Consider the following 21,319-nt stretch of genomic DNA (forward strand, 5'->3'; position numbering starts at 1 on the left):
ACCTCATGACCCCCTGAGATCTAATAGTTCCTTCTGGTCTTAAAGCTATGAAACAGATAGATGGTTATATGTAGTCTGTTAACCAATGGAACTCTTTGACAGTCATTTGGTCATTTATTAAAACATCTATTAATCATTTATTAACTATTTTTAAATTGAACCTTAATATAAAGTGTGACTTATTATCTGATTCTAAACAGATAAGTACATATGTGGCCATGTACTTTAATTATGATCTGCAAGATTCTGCCAGTTAAGAATAAAGAGCAGGAGTACTTGTGGCACCTTAGAGCAGTGGTCCCCAAACTTTTTCATCTGGCGCCTGCCAGATGATGAGCCATAGAGGACTGTGGCGGCGGACGAGCATCCGCCGAAGTTCCGCCGACAAGCAGCAACATCGATAGGCGTCGCCGCTGAAATGCCACCGACAAGCATCATCATCCAGAGGCGTCGCCGCTAAAATACTGCCGAAAATTGGCGGCATTTCAACGGCGACACCTTTGGATGATGCAGCTCGTCAGCGGCATTTCAGCAGATGCTCGTCCGCTGGTCAGTACACGGGCGCACTTAGATGCCCCGGCGGGCACCATGGTGCCCGCGGGCACTGCATTGGGGACCCCTGCCTTAGAGACTAGCAAATTTATTTGAGCATAAGCTTTTGTGGGCTACAGTCCACTTCATCAGCTGCATTGTTAAGAATATGATGCTATAATACAGCTTATTTCCACAACCAGATCTTCAGCTAGTGTACACTGGCATTGGTCCAGCCCCCTAGATTTCATACAAAACTGACCTTGGAGTTTCTTCTCCAGTTCCACCCCATGCTGAGAATTACCTGGACCTGCTGGAGGTTATAATACCTTGTCCAGAGAAGGGTTGGAGATGCTCTAAAACAGGGGATGAAAAAGCAGAATACTTTGTGGGGAGAATGGTTGACCCCCGAGGGGAATGCTGCAGTCTCGGAGAGCGGGATATGATTTTTTCTGTCAGAAAGGGAGGCTGAAGCAGGGATAAAGCGAGGAATGGAAGAGAATCAGGGATCTGCAGAGGAGGCACATAACCCTGGGACAGCAGAGATGGCATTGTGCTGTGTAGCCATCTGTCACTAGATCAGGCATGGACAGAAGTGACCAAAGGACATGGTGTCAAACCCCAAATGTGTGTAACCCGATGCTGGGTGGACAATACCTGCCTCTCACAGATACCTGAAGGCTCTGTCTTTTTCCTACACTTGGGCAACATAGCTAGTCATGCCAATAATGCCTCATTGAATTGTATGGTATGGAACTGTGATGTTTCAGGTGGGGGACAGGGACAGCATGGGAGATAGCATTATCCTTCCCTAGGGTGAGGAGGAGATAGAAAAAGGTATGATGCAAAAAAAGGTGTTGAATGGTTTGGAGAACAGGAGATGATGGTGAAGGGTACATTCCTGAGGTAACTTGAGGACAAAGAGGGATGTTATATCCTCGATTCAGAAGTGGGAATCCAGGGAATATGGCTCAGGAGGGCAGTGATGTGTGAAATCCAGATGATGTATTGCTCCTGAAAGGTACAGAGATACTATAGTCTCTAGCATTGAGCGCAGAGGCAACTTTATTTAGGCAGTTGAATAAACTGAAACCCAGTAGTTCTCCCTACCTGGCTAACTCCCTGACTTACTAATGTAGCCCTTCTGCCCGTCTGAGTTGACAGCAACAAGGGCCGGGTTCAGTATCCAGAGGTTCCGTTTCAATACACAATGCAAAACTGGCTCGAGCCCCGACCCAGTGACCTGGGACAATTACATACCACCCCCCCTGGGCGCCTCTAAGAGGCAATACTTCCCCTCTCGCAAGCACAGAGTCTGAGTGTAGCAAAATCCTTTTAATAAAGGAGGGAAACAATGTGGCATTATGTTGGGGAAACACCACAAACAGGATTCATAACACAAACCATGAGCAAAAGACCCCACCCCGCTCCCAGTAAGTTTGGCAGTGTCCTTTTCCCTTCAGGGTCTTAAGTCCAGCAACCCCCAAATCACCCAAAAGTCTAACAACCCAAAAGTCTCTGTCCCTGGTCAGTACAGCCCCAGAGTTCAAAAGTTTATCTGCAGAGTTTTACCTCCCAGCCTGGGCGGGGAGGGGGGGTCACAGTGGTGTTAAGGGGCACCTTATGTCTGCCCCACCTCTCCATGGGGTTCTGCTGCAGCCTTCACCACGAGCCACTCCACCAGCCGCTCCACTCCACCAGCCGTCCTGGGAGCAGCTCCAGCCATTCCGCAAACTGTTCTGCTCTGCCAGCCACTCCACCCCAGCAGCTGTCCCTCAAGCCACTCCAGTCATCCCACAAACTGCTCTGCCAGCCACTCAGCAACATAGCTTCAGGCCCCCCATAGCACTCAGTGATTTTATCTCATTAGTGATTTCAGCTTATAGTAGGGGAGCCTCAATACTGGCATACCATTGGCCCAAAGTGAATTCAGCTCAGCAACCTTTAACTAAACTCCTAAGGCAATTAAAATTAGCTCTGATATTCCATAGTAGAGAGAGGGAAGCCAGTGCAATAAGTATTTCAGGCCCTCAAAGAGGAAGGAAGGAGCTGGGGCAACCTGACCTATCCCCAATCTCTCAGTTCACTGGGTTTTGGAACCCTTTTCCCTTGTCTAGCAATTGCTACTTAGTTGATGGTGAGTCTCTCTGTCATAAAACAGTTTCATTGTCCTTGATTCACATAATCAGGGTAATGACACTTTATTCTTCCTTCCCCAATAACAGAGAAACTAGGGATCCCACAGCAGCCAAAGTGACCATTTGGGCTCATGCTAGGCGGGGTGGGTGTGCCTATGCAAACAAGATCAGCCCCTGAAGTTCTTTTCTACAACTCGCCACAATTCACCACCAGATGTCAGGGTAGAGCTTATCCTGACTCTGCTTACATTAATGCAAACTATGGCACTTCCTATCAATAAATAGGGTCTCCCTCTGTTCTGCCCCGGTCTAAACACCCACAGACTAGACTGCTCTCTGTGTTACAGCTAATAGGCCCAACCCTTCAACTGACTTCAGTGGGAGTTGCAGGTGCTCAAACATTGGATCATTTATATGATTCAGCATGCGCTAACAACTTTCTCCTTTCTACCTTCCTTTGATTCTAGGAATCACTTGTCCAGAGAACAGCCATTATGAACTCTGTGCCAGTGCCTGTCCTGCCAGCTGCATGGACTCCACTGCCCCCCTGTACTGCACCCAGCCTTGCAGAGAGGGCTGTGTTTGCAACACAGGCTACATTCTCAGCGGAGCAGTGTGTGTGTCCCTGAGACAGTGCGGCTGCACGTTGAACGGTCAGTATCACCAGCTGGGAGAGGAGGTGATCCTGACAGACACTTGCAGTAGGAAATGCAGCTGCCGGCAGCCTGCCCAGCCCATGCAGTGCCAGGATCATGCCTGTGGGGCTCTGGAGACATGCAGTGTTGTGGATGGCATCCGAGGCTGTTACCCTGTGAAATATGGCACCTGCTGGGTGTTTGGTCATCCCCACTACACCACGTTCGATGGAGTCATGTTTGATTATCAAGGAGCCTGCAAATACACCCTGAGCAAATACTGTGGCCCCCCTGGGAAACTCCCTGACTTCACCATCAAAGTAGAGAATGTGCACAGGGGCTCCATTGTAGTATCCTGGACGCACCTGGTAGAGCTCGATGTCTACGGTGAGCGTATTGCCATAGCAGCAGGACAGTATGGCCAGGTGCAGGTGAGACAATTTCCATGACTTCTCTTACATTTTGCTTTTTTCCCCAGTAAGTAGCTGGGCCAGAGCCACAAGGCCACTCTATATCAGAGTGGACGCAGCTGTCTTGAAGGGATGCTACACCAGACAAGTACAAGCTGGAATGTGGTATTCTCTGGCTTCTTCCCCTTCTCCAACCATGGTCATGGCCCTCCCTGCCCCTGAGGTGGGGGAAGATAGCGTAAAGACTTCTAGATGCCTGCTATGGAATCCTCATCACAGGGGGAATCCTGATTTTCCCATGCCAGACAAGCATCCCATTATTAAAGATTTCTTCATGTCTTGTTTTCCCCCTAGGTGAATGGATCCCTGGTCAATCTTCCCCTGGTCCTTGCATCAGGTAAACTCTATGCCTATTTCAGCGGCTCATCTGCTGTGGTTCAGACGGATTTTGGCCTTTCTGTATCCTATGACTGGTCCTACTATGTGTTGGTTTCTGTTTCTGAGGCCTATTCTGGGTTCCTCTGTGGACTCGGTGGAGACTTCAATGGGAACCGGAGCGATGATTTTCGAACCCCAAACGGTTCTGTGGTCCATGATGCCGTCACCTTTGGCAATAGCTGGAAGGATGCCGATTCCCCTTTTCACTGCACGGCCGTTGGGCTCCCAGCCCAATGTGACAAAGTAGAACTAGCCCAGTACAAATCTCAGCGTTACTGCGGGGTCATCACGGATCCTCCTGGGCCTTTTAAAGAGTGTAACCAGCCGGCTGATGCTCAGGTTCACTTCGAGAGCTGCGTGCGGGATGTGTGCGCGACTCGGGGCAGCCACAAGACCCTGTGTGAAGTGCTTCGCAGTTATGCCCAGCAGTGTCAAAGTCGCGGCGTTGCCATTGAGCCGTGGAGACAGCGGGCTGGGTGTGGTAAGCACATGATTCCAAACACGTTCTTTAGTAATACGTCCTCTCCTATTGAACAACTCAGACATTAGCCACATTGGTCGGGACACGCTCTTTCTTCCCTTTTAAAGATCAACATAAAACTCTTTAGATGGTGAAGACAAACAGATCATTTATTTCTTCTCTCCCAGTTTTCTGTATTCAGAACAAATTAGCTTTTCTGATACAGTGTGGACTTGTTCTCTTCTGGCTTTCAAATGTCAGGTCTCTCAAAGTGCCTTACCAAGGTTTGAGCCAGCACTACAATGCTGAGAAAGAAAACACAGGAGTCGTTATTTTCTCAACAGAACTCTTATGTCAGATCCAGTTTGAAATGAATATAATAATAATAAGCAGGAGAACAATGTTTATCTTAGATGCAAAACTGCTGTTTCTAAGGGGTAGAATTTTGACAAGTGCCTATATGATATGGGAGCACAAATCCCACTAGGGATTCCTGCTCTAAGTTGCTCAGGTACATTTCAAAATTCCAAACAATATGAAATTATGTTTTTCACACAACTATTTATCCTATTCTCTCTTTATTATCCCCATTTTCATTCCTTCCCTTGGGTTTACTGCCTGGAAGGAATGAATTTAATACTTCTGTATTTAATACTTCTCCTCATGTCCCTTTCAGAGCTAATTTGCCCCACCAACAGCCACTACGAGCTCTGTGGACCTTCCTGCCCGGCCTCTTGTGCCCACCCAGCTGTGCCCTCCCGCTGCCGGACTGCGTGTGCAGAAGGGTGCCAGTGTGACCCTGGCTTTGTGCTGAGTGGCACTGACTGTGTGCCTCGGGGGCAGTGCGGCTGCACCCACAATGGCAGATACCACCTGGCAGGGGAAAGCTTCTGGGAAGGAGAAAATTGCCAGCGATTGTGCAGATGTGAGGGCTCCTCCCACTCTGTCCAGTGCTCCCGCTCTGCCTGTGCCCCTGGGGAATTCTGTGGCACTCGAAAGGGGGCTTATGGGTGCCACAAGCGAACCAACGGCATCTGCTGGGCTTCTGGGCTGCCGCATTACACGACGTTTGATGGGAAGCGATACAATTCCCAGGGCACCTGCAAATATGTCTTTGCTGAACTGTGTGGGGCATCACAGTCCTTACCCTTCTTCAGAGTGGAAGTGAAGAACGGAAACCTGCCCCATGTTCCTGTGGCTGTGACCTCGGAGGTGTTTGTCCTTGTGAACAGGACTGAGATCCATCTGCAGAGAGGGCACCACGGGACAGTCAAGGTAATTCACTGGGAAAGTATTAACTCAAAGAACTTAAATTGGAAAAAAAATCATTTCCCAGATTTTTTCCAACCTTCCCCAATAAACCAGTCACTGCAATGCTGCAATTTTTGCTCGACACTAGTCCAGTTTAAAGTCAGTTTATAACTAAAATCCCCAATTGGGAGGACAGAATGTCTAGCTGCAAACCAGAGGATAATCAGGTTTCTCCCTAAATTCCTCACCCATGTTCACATTTGTACACCACAGATTTTATGTGCACACGACTCATCGAATCATAGGACTGGAAGGGATCTTGAGAGGTCATCTAGTCCAGTCCCCTGCACTCATGGCAAGATTAACTATTATTTAGACCGGGGGAGGGGGTGGCAAACTTTTTGGCCCGAGGGCCACATCTGGAAATAGAAATTGTATGGTGGGCCATGAATGCTCACAAAATTGGGGTTGAGGTGTGGGAGGGGGTGAGGGTTCTGGTTGGGGGTACAGGCTCCGGAGTGGGGCCAGAAATGAGGAGCTCAGGGTGCAGGAAGGGGCTCTAGGCTGGGGCATGGGAGTGGGGTGAGCATGTGGGGGTGAGGGCTCCAGCTGGGGGTGTGGGATCTGGGGTGGTCCTGGGGATAAGGAGTTTGGGGTGTAAGAGGGTGCTCTGGGCTGGGACTGAGGGGTTCGGAGGGTGGGAGGGGGAATCAGGGCTGGGGCAGGGGGTTGGGATGCAGGAAGGGGTGCAAGCTCCGGCTGGGGGAGCAAGCTCTGGGGTGGGGGTGGGGAGGGGTTTGGGGTGCAGGAGGGGGATCAGGGCTAGTGCAGGGGGTTGGGGCACAGGGAGAGGTTCAGGGGTGCAGGCTCTGGGTGGCACTTAACTCGAGCAGCTCCCGGAAGCAGCGGCATGTTCCCCCCTCCGGCTCCTACGTGGAGGCATGGCCAGGTGGCTCTGTGCACTGCCTCATCCACAGGCACCGCCCCAGCAGGTCCCATTGGGTGCGGTTCCCAGTCAATGGGACCTGCAGGGTCAGTGTTTGGGGCAGGGGCAGTGTGCAGAGCAGAGACCCCTGGCTGCCCCTACGCATAGGAGGTTGGGGGTGGGTCATGGGCAATGCCGCTGCTTGTGGCAGCTGCGTGGAGTGGCCCCCGACCCTGCTCCCTGGCTGGAGCACTGGAGCGGGGCAAGCCCCAGACCCTGCTTGCCAGCGGGAGCTCGAGAGCCAGATTAAAATGACTGGCGGCCGGATTCGGCCTGCGGGCCGTAGTTTGCCCACCCCTGATTTAGATCCTCTCTGACAGACGTTTGTCTAACCTGCTCTTATAAATCTCTAAGGATGGAGATTCCACAACCTCACTAGGTAACTTATTCCAGTGCTAAACCACCTTGATAGTTAGGAACCCCATCTCCCTTGCTGCCATTTAAACCTATTGCTTCTTGTCCTATCCTCAGCGGTTAAGGAGAACAGTTGTTCTCCTTTCTCCTTGTAACAACCTTTTATGTACTTTAAAAATGTTATCATGTTCCCCTCTCAGTCTTCTCTTCTTCAGACTAAACAACCCCACATTTTTCAGTCTTCCCTCATAGGCCATGTTTTCTAGATCTTTAATCATTTTTGTTGCTCTTCTCTGGACTTCAGTTTGTCCACATCTTTCCTGAAATGTCGTGCCCAGAAGTGGACACAATACTCCACTTGAGGCCTCTTCCTCTTCCTCGATAGGTGGACTCCATCTCTGCTTAGCAGTCCTCCTTCCTGGAACAGCATCCTGAAGTCAAGGAATCCAAAGCCCTCCTGATGACACTATCCTTGCAGCCAGGCATTCATCTCCAGGATGCATCTGTCTCTGCCTGGGCCCATACCCCTGACCAGAAGGATAAAAAAGAACATCACCTCATTCACCCCTGTTACCAGAGCCCTGTAGTCACTTCTGATCTGCTGAGGGTCATACCTTGCAGTATCATTAATGCCAACATGGATGAGTAGCATGGGGTAGTAGTCAGAGGGCTGGATGATGCTCAACAATCCCTCCATAATGTCTTGGATATGGGCTTCTGGCAGGCAGCATACCTCCCGGGATGCCATGTCAGGCTGACAGATGGGTGCTTCTGCCCCCTCAGAAGAGAGTCAACAACCACCACTACCCTATGTTTCCTCCTGGAGGTGGTAGCTGTGATCCTCCCAGCCTTGGGAGTACATGGCTTTTCCACATCTACCTTTTGGGGGTAATTCCTCATCGCTCATTGCCAAGGCAGTATAATGGTTCTTCATCACTATGGTAGGTGGGTTGGGAGTAGAGGTGGAACACTGCCTGCTGCCAGAAGCAACCAGCCGCCAGTGTCCTCCCTGTGACAGAGCCAAATCATCCTGGTGGCATGAGAGCAGTCCTCTCTAGCTGGAGAGCTTCCTCAGCCTTGGACGTCTCCATATGAATTCTCTCAATGAATTCCTCATGGGCATGGATGCTCCTCAGCCTAGCCACCTCCTCCTGTAGCTCTCCCACATGCTTCCTGAGAGATTCCACCAGCAGGCACCTTCCATGCTGGACGGGCCCCAAGCCTGGCTTTCTGAGAGTACGAATTGCAGGTCACAGTCTCTGCAAATCCACACCAGGAGCTGGGTAGAGGCATCCATGGTCAGGTTCTCTGTCTCTGTCAGGTTCCTTCTCTGGAGGAGACAGCGGGGTTGGCACTGGTGATGCAGCCCTTCCTAACCATAGCAATTATATTACAACTCCCTCTTACAAACTCCCCTGTTTGCTAGCCTCCCTTGGTCACTTAGTGTCTGGTTTTTAAGGTTTTCTGTCCTAGGTCAGCCCTACTCCCTCGTTAATCACACCTGGGGAGGGTGATCACAAAGCTGTTTGAGCCTTTGCTCCCTTGACCATCTTTGATCAGCCTCAAGCAGTCCCCAAACACACAATCCCAACTGACCCTGTATTATCGTTTGTAGCCTGGAGGGGGTGGTGTAAAATCAATCTGTTTCATAGAAATGTGGGTCTGACTGGGATTTCATGAGGTCATCTAGCCCATGCCCCCGCCCCACACACTGAGGCAGGACCATATATACCTAGACCATCCCTGACAAGTGTTTGTCTAACCTAGGGGTCGGCAACCTTTCAGAAGCGGTGTGCCGAGTCTTCATTTATTCACTCTGATTTAAGGTTTTGCGTGCCAGGAATACATTTTAACATTTTTAGAAGGTCTCTTTCTATAACTCTATAATATAGAACTAAACTATTGTTGTATGTAAAGTAAATAAGGTTTTTAAAAAGTTTAAGAAGCTTCATTTAAAATTAAATTGAACTGCAGAGCCCCCAAGACCGGTGGCCAGGACCCAGGCAGTGTTGGTACCATTGAAAATTAGCTCACGTGCCGCCTTCGGCACACGTGCCATAGGTTGCCTACCCCTGGTCTAACCTGTTCTTAATAATCTCCAATGACTGGGATTCCACAGCCTCCCTAGGTCACCTGTTCCAGAGCTTAACTGTCCTTAGAATTAGAATTTTTTCCTAATATCTAACCTGAATTCTCCTTGCTGCAAACTAAGCCAATTGGTTAATGTCCTACCCTCACTGGAGGACGTGGAGAACACTTGATTGCTGTTCTCTTTGTAACAATCTCTTACATATTTATATACTGTTATCACCAGGGGCGGCTCTAGGTATTTTGCCGCCCCAAGCACGGCAGGCAGGCTGCCTTCGACGGCTTGCCTGCGGGAGGTCCCTGGTCCCGTGGAATCGGCGGCACACCTGCGGGAGGTCCGCTGAAGCCGTGGGACCAGCGGACCCTCTGCAGGCATGCTGCCGAAGGCAACCTGCCTGCCACCCTCGCGGCGACCGGCAGAGCGCCCCCCGTGGCTTGCTGCCCCAGGCGCGCGCTTGGCGTGCTGGTGCCTGGAGCCGCCCCTAGTTATCACGTCCCCCCTCAGACTTCTCTTTTCTAGATGAAACATGCCCAGGTCCTTAAGCCTTTTCTCAGAGCTCATGTTTTCCAAAGCAGTTTGTGATGATTGGCGTGTGTGTGCATTGCCTTCCTGACCCCTGTTCCTGTTTGTTTCCTGGCTCCTGCTCCCTGAGCTTAGTCTTCCAATTCCTACGTGTGTGTGTTGGACATAGTGTGGGGTGTGCATCTACTCAGCGCTCACGGCTATTTGCACTGTTATGTTTTCTTCAGACTGTTGCTCACCTAACTGGTTTGTTGTGATTGATCACCTGCCTGCCCATCTTGCGGTGATTGCCATGTGTTTTGGGATTGCTGTTCTGGGGTGCATCAGAGCATAATGCTCTTACCATTTTTGTTGCTCTCCTGTGGACTCTCTCCAATTTGTTCACATCTTTTAAAAATCTTTACTGCACATTTCACATCTTTAGCTTATTAGACACAACAAATCCTGCATCTTGGCAGGAGTTAGACTAGATGACTCTTGTGGTCCCTTCTAACACTGTGGTTCTATGAAGAGAAGGTTAAGCTGCATCTTGATCAGTTCTGTAAGTAGGGAGAAGATATCTGAGTTTCTCTTTAAGCCAGCGGACAAAAGAATGACAGGATTCAGGGGCTGAAAGTTGAAGTTAGTATAATTCAAATGGCAGATGGAAGGAAACATTTTGGAAAGGAAGCATTGTCACAGTGAGAGTTATTAACTATGGGAACAGCTTCCCAAGAGACGGGGTTGATTTATTCTCACCTGGAGTATTGCTATGGAGATTCACATCTTTCTAAAGGACAAGAACAAATGGATATAAACTGGCTATCAGGAAGTTTAGACTTGAAATTAGACGAAGGTTTCTAACCATCAGAGGTTCTGGAACAGCCTTCCAAGGGGAGTAGTGGGGGGAAAAGACATATCTGGCTTGAAGACTAAGCTTGATAAATTTATGGAGGGAATGGTATGATGGGATAGCCTAATTTTGGCAATTAATTTGTCTTTGACTACTAGCAATAAATATGCCCAATGGCTTGTGATGGGATGTTAGATGGGGTGGGATCTGAGTTACTACAGAGAATTCTTTCCTGGGTGCTGGCTGGTGAGTCTTGCCCACATGCTCAGGGTTTAGCTGAGCACCATATTTGAGGTCGGGAAGGAATTTTCCTCCAGGGCAGATTGGCAGAAGCCCTGGAGGTTTTTCACCTTCCTCTGCAGGGTGGGGCACGGGTCACTTGCTGGAAGATTCTCTGCACCTTGAAGTCTTTAAACCTGGAGTCCCGAACGTGGTGCCCGCGGGTGCCATGGCGCCCGCCGGGGCATCTAAGTGCACCTGCATACTGGCCGGCAGACGAGCATCCGCCAAAATGGTGCCGACAAGCAGCGTCATCCAGAAGCGTCGCTGCCAAAATGCTGCTGATTTTCAAATGAAAGCAGTTGGGGACCACTGCTTTAAACCATGATTTGAGGACTTCAATGGCTCAGCCACAGGTTTGATACGGGAGTGGGTGGGTGAGTTTCTATGGCCTGCATTGTGCAGGAGCTCAGACTAGATGATCATAACGGTCCCTTCAGACCTTAAAATCTATGATTCTATGACATGCTGTAGTTCAGCCACAAGATATTGGGCTTGCTGGTCTCATTTATGTGGTAGAGAAGAACTATTCCCTCCACTGCAGGAATTACTGAGTGACGTTTTCTGGCTGGGGTCATGCAAGGGACTCAGAGTAAATGACCATAATGGTCCCTATCTATGACTGGATAAATTCCTGCGATGATCTCTTTGGTGCTATTTTCCCTCCCTCAGATTGATGGGGTGACTCTGACTCTCCCGGTGCATCTCCAGAGAAGAGGGATCGTCGTTTATCAGGATGGGTTTCATACCATTGTAGAAGCCGACTCTGGTCTGAGTGTGAGCTACGACCTGGCCCACAGCCTGTTTCTCAGCCTCCCCCCTGAGTACCGAGGCCAGACCTGTGGGTTGTGTGTGAACCTCAATGGAGCGGCTGAGGATGATTTTGTGATGCAGAACGTCTCCCAGGGGAAGGACGCCTTCCACTTGGCTTTGGCCGGGAAGTCGGAGGATGTCACTGGCTGTGACGACGGCTGCCCTGATTCCTGCCCTTTGTGTGAAGATGAGGAAAGTCTGGTGCAGTCCAAGTCCCGGTGCTGGGTGATCCAGGACCCTGATGGGCCATTCTCCTCTTGCCACTCCCAGATTGACCCAGGCCACTATCTGTCTGATTGCATCTTTGACCTGTGTGTGTCAGGAGGGGAGAGCAGTGCCCTGTGCGAGTCCATTCAGACATATGCAGCTGCCTGCCAGAGAGCGAATGTCTCCATCTCACCTTGGAGGAACGAGTCTTTCTGTGGTAAGGCAGCACTGTGTAACTGTGCTATTGCACTGTGTGCTGGTGGTGGTCTGGCTTTCCTTACGTGATGCTCTATATCAAATTACATGAATATTTGCAGCAGGAACTCAAATTCCATCGTTATCCAGTCCCCAGTTAACATCTGCCAAAGGGATGGTAGACATGTCAAAGACAAGGTCTGAGTTCTATTCTACAGGAGGAGGAGATCAGCCAGTTCTAGGGTGTCACTCTCTTTCCAGGGAGAATTCAGAGTCATCAAAGTAAAGGACCCATAGCCTTCTATGTTAGGTGTTCTTGTCCTTCGTTATTATTTTGAAGAGGAATTTGGGACTCATCGAGCCCAAAGCCCTCACTAGTAGCAGTGGGAGTGTAAGATACAGTCATGCCAAAGTTTCATACCTGTCCAAATCTCTGAACAATTTTCCTCTTCCAATGCTTTTCACAGACCCTCGCTGCCCAGCAAACAGTCACTACAAGCTTTGTGAGCATCCCTGTCGGGACCTGTGTGCAGGCTCCTTTCCTGAAAATCACTGCAGCTCCCTGTGTTCTGAAGGGTGTTTCTGTAATGACGGGTACCTGCGGAGTGGGGATCAGTGCGTCCTGCCAGGGCATTGTGGCTGTGAGCATGACGGGCGCTACTATGGGGTGAGTTTCCACTTCTCTCTCAGACCTGACAACTCAGGACAGTGGAAAAACAGTATGAGAGAGAATCTAATTTGCTTTAGGCAAGGACTAAAGAATCTGTTGTTTTTTCTATCTATCTATCCTATGTTTTCTCTTCCTTTCAAGAATATCAGAATATTAATCATAGATATGTAGTGCTGGAATGGTCCATCAGAAGTCATCAGGGCCGCCCCCTGCACTGAGGAAGGACCAAGTAGACCTTAGACAATCCCTGACAAGTGTTTGTCCAACCTGTTCTTAAGAACCTCCAGTGATGGGGATTCTAGAACCTCCATTGGAAGCCTATTCCAGAACTCAAGTACCATGTTCTTTACTCTCCACCTGAATCTCTGGTATTGGGCACTGTCAGAGACAGGACTGGGCTAGATGGACCGTTGGTCTGAGACTGTGTGGCAGTTCTTATGGTCTAATGTTCTTAACTTGCAGGAGGAATTGTGCTACATGATGAATCCCCACAATAAAACCATGCTGACAATGGGGTGGTTTTTTTTCCAAATTATCCCCCTACCTTTACACTGGGCAGCCCCCAAACTGTCACTCCGAGAGGTGTGAACTGTGCCATTTGTTGCAGCCAGGGCCCGAGGAGGTCAGGTGTGGTGGGGCAGCCTCCCCCCCTTAAAAGCAGTCCTGGATGGATTGTAGGTCAAGGGGTGTGTGCGGGGAGGAGGCAGGGCTGCGGGTGTTCTAGAGGAGATTGGGGATGGAGGAGTTAAATGGCTTCAGAATAAGTTAATTTGGCTCCTGTATTCAGGACTGATCGCTGGGGAGTTCAGGGGGAGTGAGGGAGCTGTGAGCAGGGAGGAGACCAGATTGGAGCTGGCACCTGCTAGAGGTTGTGACAGATCATAGAAATATACAGCTGCAAGGGACCACGAGAGATCATCAGGTCCAGCCCTTGGCTGAGGCAGGACCAAGTAAGCCTAGACCAGATCTGACAGGTGTTTGTCCAACTTATCCTTAAAAACCTTCAATGATGGGGATTCCACAGCCTCCCTTGGAAGCCTGTTCCTGTGCTTAACAACCTTTATAGATGGAAAGTTTTTCGTAATATCTTCCCTTAATCTCCCTTGCTACCATTTTAAGCCCATTACCTACCTTCAGTGGCTATGGAGAACAATTATCATTGTCCTCTCTATAACAGCCTTTAACATATTTGAAGATTGTTATCAGGTCCCCACTCAGATTTCTCTTCTCAAGACGAGACATAGCCATTTTTTTCACCTTTCCTCATAGGTCAGGTTTTCTAAACCTTTTGTAATTTTTGTTGTTTTCCTTTCAACTCTCTCCAATTTGTTCACATCTTTCTTAAAGCGTGGTGCCCAAAACTGCACACAGTCCTCTATCTGAGGCCTCGCTGGTGCAGAGGAGAGTGGGACGGTTACCTCCTGTGACTTTCATACGACCCTCCTGTTAATAAACCCCACAATTATATTAGCTTTTTCGTAACTGCATCACATTGTTGACTCATCTTCAATTTGTAATCCGCTATAACCCTGAAATCCTTTTCAGCAGTGCTACCACCTAGCCCGTTATTCCCCATTTTGTAGTTGTGAATCTGATTTTTTCCTTCCTAAGCAAAGAAGTTTGCAGTGAATTTCATCCTGTTGAATTCAGACCAATTCTCCAATTTGTCATGGTCATTTTGAATTCTAATCCTGTTGTCCAAAGCGTTTGCAACCCCTCCCAGCTTGGTGTCATCTGCACTTTTTATCAGCATACTCTGCTTCCCCCATGGGACCCCACTAGGTACCCCTCCCAGTTCGACTGTGAACCATTGATAACTGGTGTACCGAGTTGTGCACCCACCTAATAGTAATTTCACCTAGACTAAATTTCCCTAGTTTTCTTATGAGAATGTCATGTGGGACTGTGTCAAAAGCCTGACTGAAATCAAGATCTATTCCATCTGCTGCTCCCCACCCCATCCAGTGTTACTAGGCCAGTAACCCTGTCAAAGAAGGAAATTAGGTTAGTTTGGCATGATTTGTTCTTTGCAAATCCAAGCTAGTTATTGCGTATAACCCCATTATACTCTAGGTACTTAAAAATTGGTTGTTTAATATTTTTTCCAGAATCTTTCCAGATATTGAAATTAGGCTGACTGGTCTATAGTTCCCTAGGTTCTTTTTGTTCCCTTTTTTAAAGATAGGTTCTATGTTTGCCCTTCTCCAGTCCTCTGGGATCTCACTCGTCCTCTAAGAGTTCTTGAAGATCATTGCTAAAGGTTCCAAGATTGCGTCCACTGGTTCCTTAAGTACCCTAGGATGAATTTAATCAGGCCTTACCTATTTGAATACATCTCAGGGCTGGTCTACACTCGCCGGATGGTGGGGGGGGGATCAAACTAAGATACACAACTTCAGCTACGCTATTCACTCCTCCTGCCAAGGTGGAGTACGGGCATCGATTTGTGGATCGATTTATTGTGTCTAGATGAGATGCGATAAATCGATCCCCGACAGATCGATTACTACCCGCCGATCCGGCCGGGCAGTATAGATGTACCCTAACTTAGTTAAATATGCTTTAAACTTTTCTTTCCCTATTTTGGCTTGTGTTCCTTCCCTCTTGTTAATATTAGTTGAGTAGAGTCACTGTTAACTTTTTAGTGAAGACAGAAGCAAAATAGGCATTAAACACCTCAGCCTTCTTGATGCCATGAGTTTTTAGCTCTCCTTCCCCACTAAGTAGAGGACCTAAGCCTTTCTTCATCTTTCTCTTGCTTCTAATGTATTTCAGGAACCTCTTTTTATTGCCTTTTATGTCCCTTGCTAGGTGTAACTCATTTTGTGCCATAGGGAATGTCTATACTACAAAATTAAGTCAACCTAACATACGTCAGTATACAGCCGCCGCAGTAATTGCATCACTTGTGCATGTCTACACTATGCTCCTTCTGTCAGCAGTGCGTGCCTGCACCAGGAGCACTTGCACTGATTGAACTGCCTGTGTGGGGCGTTGTGGGATGGCGTCTGATGGTTGGGATGATTTAGTTGAGGTTGTTCCTGCTTTGAGCAGGGGGTTGGACGGGTTGACCTCCTGAGGTCTCTTGCAACCCATATCTTCTGTGATTCTGTGGAAGCCAGCAACAGTCAATGTAAGCAATCCAGTGTCTACACTGACACTGCATCAACCAACTGCATCAACATTGACTCTATGCCTCTCATGGAAGGGGAGTTATTAAGTCGGAGCAGCAGATGAGTTACATCGGCGGGAGTGAAATTTTAGTGTAGACGCAGGCTGATGGAAGCTGCCTTGCGTCAGCCTAACTCTGTAGTGTAGTCCAGAGCTTAGCCTTTCTGATTTTGTCCCTATGCTTGTGCTATTCATTTGTACTCCTCCTTAGCAACTAGTCCATTTTTCCACTTTTTACAGGATTCCTTTCTGATTTTCAGGTCATTAAAGAGCTCCCAATGAAGCCATATTGGCGTCTTAGTATTATTCCTATCTTTCCTTCGAATCAGGATAATTTGCAATTATGCAAATTGACAAACTGCCAGCTCTCTCTCTCTCTTTGAAGTTTATTATCCTTATTCTGCTGCATTCACCTTCCTTTCCTCAGAATCATGAAATCTTGCATGATTTCATCAACACTTTTGCCCAAATTACCCCACCTTCAGATTCGCTACCAATTCCTTCCTGTTGGTCAGAATCACGTATAAAATGACTCTTGATGAGAATTGGGGCTTGTCTCCTGTTAGTGTCTCATTTCTCAGATTTCCTTAATGTGTTTGTTACAATATTTTGATGATGTTTTGATTTCTTCTCCCCCTTACTTTCAACCTCTCTATCCCAGGTTGGGGACTTTCTCTGGCTCGCTGATTGCACCCAAAGGTGCAGCTGTGACGCCTCTGCTACTTTCCGGTGCATCCCCGCCAGCTGTAACCCCGGCCAGCAGTGTGCGGTGAAGGACGGGAGGCTGGGCTGCCAGAGCCAGCTGAGCACCTGCACGGTGACAGGGGACCCTCACTACTTCACCTTCGACGGGGCCGTGGCCCATTTCCAGGGCACGTGCGCCTACGAGATCTCACACACCTGCAACTCCTCCCTCGACTTCTCCTTCCGGGTGGTGGCCGCAAACAGGAATTTCCGGAATCCCCGGGTCTCCTTCATTTACCGAGTGGAACTTTGGCTCAGAACTGGCCGTTTCCATTCCCATGTCGTTCTGGAGCGAGGCAAAGACGTTCTGGTGAGTTGAGCACTTTGACCCATTATCAAAAAAGGGCAGCGAAGAAACAGACACAACTGGAAGGAGAATCTAATCCTGGCAAGGTGACTAGGTGAATTCCATAGCTAATCAGAGGGGGGGGTTGCTATTCTTTCATGTTACAGAGAACCTCAATAGTGACTTTCTTGTGAGCTCCTGCTACTTCTGAGTTCTGTGCTCGAGTTGTGCTTTTGTGATCCCTGCTCCATGTAAACTTGCTGAGACTCCTCTCCTGTGAGTCCTGCTCAGCCGGGCATGACAGCTGCACTCAGCTCCTGCTCTGAGTGTAGGGAGGTATCAGGTAACTGGGCTGCAGAGCCGCTCCCTGTATAACATCTCTGTGAATCACAGGATGCGCTTACGTGGCTGGTATCTTGGTGCCATGCTGCTGTGGGAGGAGATTCCCTTTGTAATCCCTTGTGAGCAGAGGTATCCGGTCAGGATAGTACCCCTTAGTCGCAGCCAACTGTTTGTTACAGGTTGATAGTGTGAAGACTCCTTTACCAGCCCAGCTGGGACCCGTGGCCAACATCACAAGGGTGAAGAACATGGTGACTCTAAAAGCAAAGGCCAACGTGGAGATCCACTTTAACGGCCGCCATGCCTTGTTTGTCCGTGTGGGCCCGGAGTATCGGGAGCAGCTGTGCGGGATGTGTGGGAACTTCAATGGGGATCGCAGGGATGATAAAGTCCTGCCCAGTGGGGAGAAAGCCCAGGACGATGCAGAGTTTGGGAATGCCTGGACCTCTGACATCAGCCCACCAAGGTGTGTTTGTTATCTATGGAGCTTCCCTTCTCTGTCTGTGAATGCCTGTTTCCATGGCCCCATCTGTCCTTCTCCCTACACTCAGTTGCTCTAGGAGTATGTCTACACTGCAAAAGAAACCCCATGGCAGTGAGCCTCAGAATCCAGAGGGGAGGGTTTTAGAGCCCAGACTCCAGCCCAAGCAGGAAAAATGTCTACACTGCTATTCTTAGCCCCATAGTGCAAGCCCCATGGGCTTGAGTTAGTTGACCTGGGCTCTGACTGTGGGGTTTTGTTGTTTTTGTTTTGCCATGTTAGACATACCCCATAGATATCGTCTCTTCCTCTGGAAGAAAGCTAGTGTTGTGCCTATATTTAAAAGGGATAAACAGAATAGCCCAGGTAATTGTAGGCCTGTCGCCTTAACATTGATTCTGGACAAAATAAGGGAATGGCTAGAACATATGTGTTTAATATAATGCGGGGGAGGATAGCACAGTGGTTTGAGCATTGACCTGTTATACCCAGGGTTGTGAGTTCAGTCCTGGAGGGGGCCATTTAGGGATCTGGGGCAAAAATCTGTCTGGGGTTTGGTCCTGCTTTGAGCCAGGGGTTGGACTAGATACCTCCTGAGGTCCCTTCCAACCCTGATATTCTCTGATTCTATGAGAGTGGGGAAGGAAGAATTTCTGTAATAAGCCGTGCGCCATGTCAGAAATTGGTCTGTACATAGACAAATGTTCTGACTCTATGAAAAGATGCCTCTGGTAAAAGAAATAACCCTGTAACTGGTATTTGCGTTACACTTTCAGGTGTAAAAATGACACTGGCAACACAGAGGCATGTACAAAACTGAATGAGTTCCAGCAGCTGTGTGGGATCCTAACGAACCGCTCTGGGCCTTTTTCTGAGTGTCACTGGCACGAGAGCCCAGCCCCTTACTATGAATCCTGTGTCTACGATCTCTGCCAGTATGGCCTGGGCAATCGCATGCTGTGTGCAGCTGTCGAATCCTACGATGAGATGTGCGCCTTTCACGGTGTCAAAGCAGCCAAGTGGAGGCAAGGGCTGGGCTGTGGTAAGCAACAGGGGGTCTTTTGTTTTCCTCTCAATTCATAGAGCCCTCGAGGTGGATTGAGAAGTGACTCCATTGAAGAAATCCTCAAAGAAGCTCCTCTTGGATACTCAATAGTGAAAAGAATCTTAGTGTTTGTGGAAAATACGTAACTTGTTTGTAAAACCCTCTCAGCACCTGTATGTACAGGTGACTCTTCATCCCCTTTCTTCCCTAGGTGCCACCTGCCCAGCCAACACCTATTTTGACTTCTGTGGCCCTCCCTGCCCTGCCTCTTGCATCAGCCTTAATTCATCCAGCCAGTGCCCCAAGCCCTGCGTGGCGGGATGCTTCTGTCGGGAAGGGTATGTTCTGGACGCGGGACGCTGTGTGCCCGTGAGCCGGTGCGGCTGCACGTTGAACGGTCAGTATCACCAGCTGGGAGAGGAGGTGATCCTGACAGACACCTGCCGCAGGAAATGCAGCTGCCGGCAGCCTGCCCAGCCCATGCAGTGCCAGGATCATGCCTGTGGGGCTCTGGAGATATGTAAAGTTGTGGAGGGCGTCCGAGGCTGCTACCCTGTAAAATTTGGTGCCTTATGGGTGTTTGGCCACCCCCACTATCACATTTTCGATGGACTTGCTTTTGACTCTAAAGGAACCTGCAAATACACCCTGAGCAAGTACTGTGGCCCCCCGGGGAAGCTCCCTGACTTCACTGTCAAAGTGGAAAATGAGCACAGGGACTCCATCGCGGCGTCCTGGACGCGCCTGGTGGAGCTGGATGTCTACAGGGAGCATATTGCTGTTGCAGTGGGACAGCACGGCCAAGTGCAGGTCAGAGCTTGAATTTAATTTTTTTCCAACTTCTCTTGCTGATGGGGGTGGGGTCGGCAATTAGGGAGGGACACTGAAGTGTTACCCCTGTAGTGTCCTGCTTCATAGCCCATCCTTCCCCACCCATTTCCCTGTCCCCCAGGGGGATGTTGCCCCCGCCCCGTAGGTGACTATGACACTTCCAATGCTAGTGTAAGGGGACTGTGGGTGTTTTGGTTGGCTAGTTCCCAGGACTAAAAGAATAGGGAGAGGCCAATGCTCCAGGTCAGCCTGATGGACAGGGAGGGCGTAAGGGAGTAAGGAGGCCAGGATGGGGACAGGAATTTGAAGGCAGGTCCTCTGCCTAAGTTTCACCTCATCAGCTGGACACTCTTCCCCAAGTCAGTGTATCCCCCCAGTACTTTCCCCTGCCCCTCGACCAGCACTGAAGCAATCAGCTGACATTAGGAACCAACGGGTGGATTTTCAGAGGGACGGAGCACTTGCAGCTGCTGTCAGCTTCTGTGGGAGCTGGAATCCCTGAAAATCAAGCCACAGAGAAGCCCTGAACGTTCTCCCCTACAAAGAATGCGCATTACAAAGGGCTGCTCATGTCTCTCCAGAAGCCTAAAATCAAACCACTGCAATGAGTGGTGCACCCTGGCATGTGGTACCAGTGTGCAGGGACTGGTATTCAGGGTGGCCAGAGATGCTGTTTTAAAAAGGTGAGAGGGGATGGGAGGTGAATGCAGAAGCAAAGAAGTGAGGGGTTGGTAGAACACCGTATGAATAGGGAGAGCGTTGTACGTACATCACACTGGCACACACCAGCACATTTTGAAGCAAAGGATGATCTAGCATCATCTTTAAGGGGCTAAGGAAGGAGATTATTATTTGCAAACATGATGCCAATTCTTCAGGATTTTTCCTGGTCATGCTGAATTTTTCCCCTTAGGTGAATGGATCCCTGGTCAATCTGCCCCTTGTCCTAGCATCAGGTAAACTCTATGCCTATTACAGCGGCTCATCTGTCATCATCCAGACAGAATTTGGCCTCTCTGTATCTTATGACTGGTCCCACTATGTGACGATTACGATACCTGAGATTTACTCTGGGCTGGTCTGCGGGCTCGGAGGAAACTTCAATGGGAACCAAAGTGATGATTTCAGGATGCCCAATGGATCTGTGGCTCCGGACCTTGTCTCTTTTGTGAATAGCTGGAAGGATGTCGATTCCCCTTTCCATTGCACAGCTGTTGGTCCACAAACTGAATGCAACAAAGGAGCTAAAAACAAGTACAGAATTCAGAGCAACTGTGGGAGCATAACAGACGCAGAAGGACCTTTCAAACGTTGCAGCAACCTCACTAATGCTCCGGTGTTCCTGGAGAGCTGTGTGCATGATCTCTGTGCCACCAACGGCAGCCACGAAACGCTCTGCAATACGCTCCGGAGTTATGCTGTGCATTGCCAAAGTCACGGCATCACCATACAACCATGGAGACCGCTGGCTGGGTGTGGTAAGCCACTGATTTCAGGAGAGCCTTCATGGATGGTAACCCACAAATTCCTCCCATTTTTTTAAATCACTCAGCCACTGGGCAAGGGAACATTGAGTGGATTCTCCACTGATTTGCACCTTGGGCAGCCTG

The 21,319-nt window shown here is 49.2% G+C and overlaps 1 protein-coding gene across 1 annotated transcript in view; it reads left to right on the forward strand.

The window, feature by feature from the left end:
- The window catches only part of LOC123351472 (IgGFc-binding protein-like), a 79,442-nt gene that overhangs the window by 8,084 nt on the left and 50,039 nt on the right, over window positions 1-21,319 (forward strand). Inside the window, exons 3-12 of the mRNA XM_044990859.1 lie at window positions 3,137-3,735; window positions 4,069-4,633; window positions 5,289-5,887; window positions 11,597-12,161; window positions 12,607-12,806; window positions 16,642-17,034; window positions 17,532-17,818; window positions 18,610-18,875; window positions 19,090-19,688; window positions 20,623-21,187. Coding sequence (XP_044846794.1) covers window positions 3,137-3,735; window positions 4,069-4,633; window positions 5,289-5,887; window positions 11,597-12,161; window positions 12,607-12,806; window positions 16,642-17,034; window positions 17,532-17,818; window positions 18,610-18,875; window positions 19,090-19,688; window positions 20,623-21,187 — 4,638 coding nt within the window. The remainder of the gene's footprint in view (window positions 1-3,136; window positions 3,736-4,068; window positions 4,634-5,288; window positions 5,888-11,596; window positions 12,162-12,606; window positions 12,807-16,641; window positions 17,035-17,531; window positions 17,819-18,609; window positions 18,876-19,089; window positions 19,689-20,622; window positions 21,188-21,319) is intronic.

The sequence above is a fragment of the Mauremys mutica genome, chromosome 17 (genome assembly GCF_020497125.1).
Source record: "Mauremys mutica isolate MM-2020 ecotype Southern chromosome 17, ASM2049712v1, whole genome shotgun sequence".
Taxonomy (NCBI): domain Eukaryota; kingdom Metazoa; phylum Chordata; order Testudines; family Geoemydidae; genus Mauremys; species Mauremys mutica.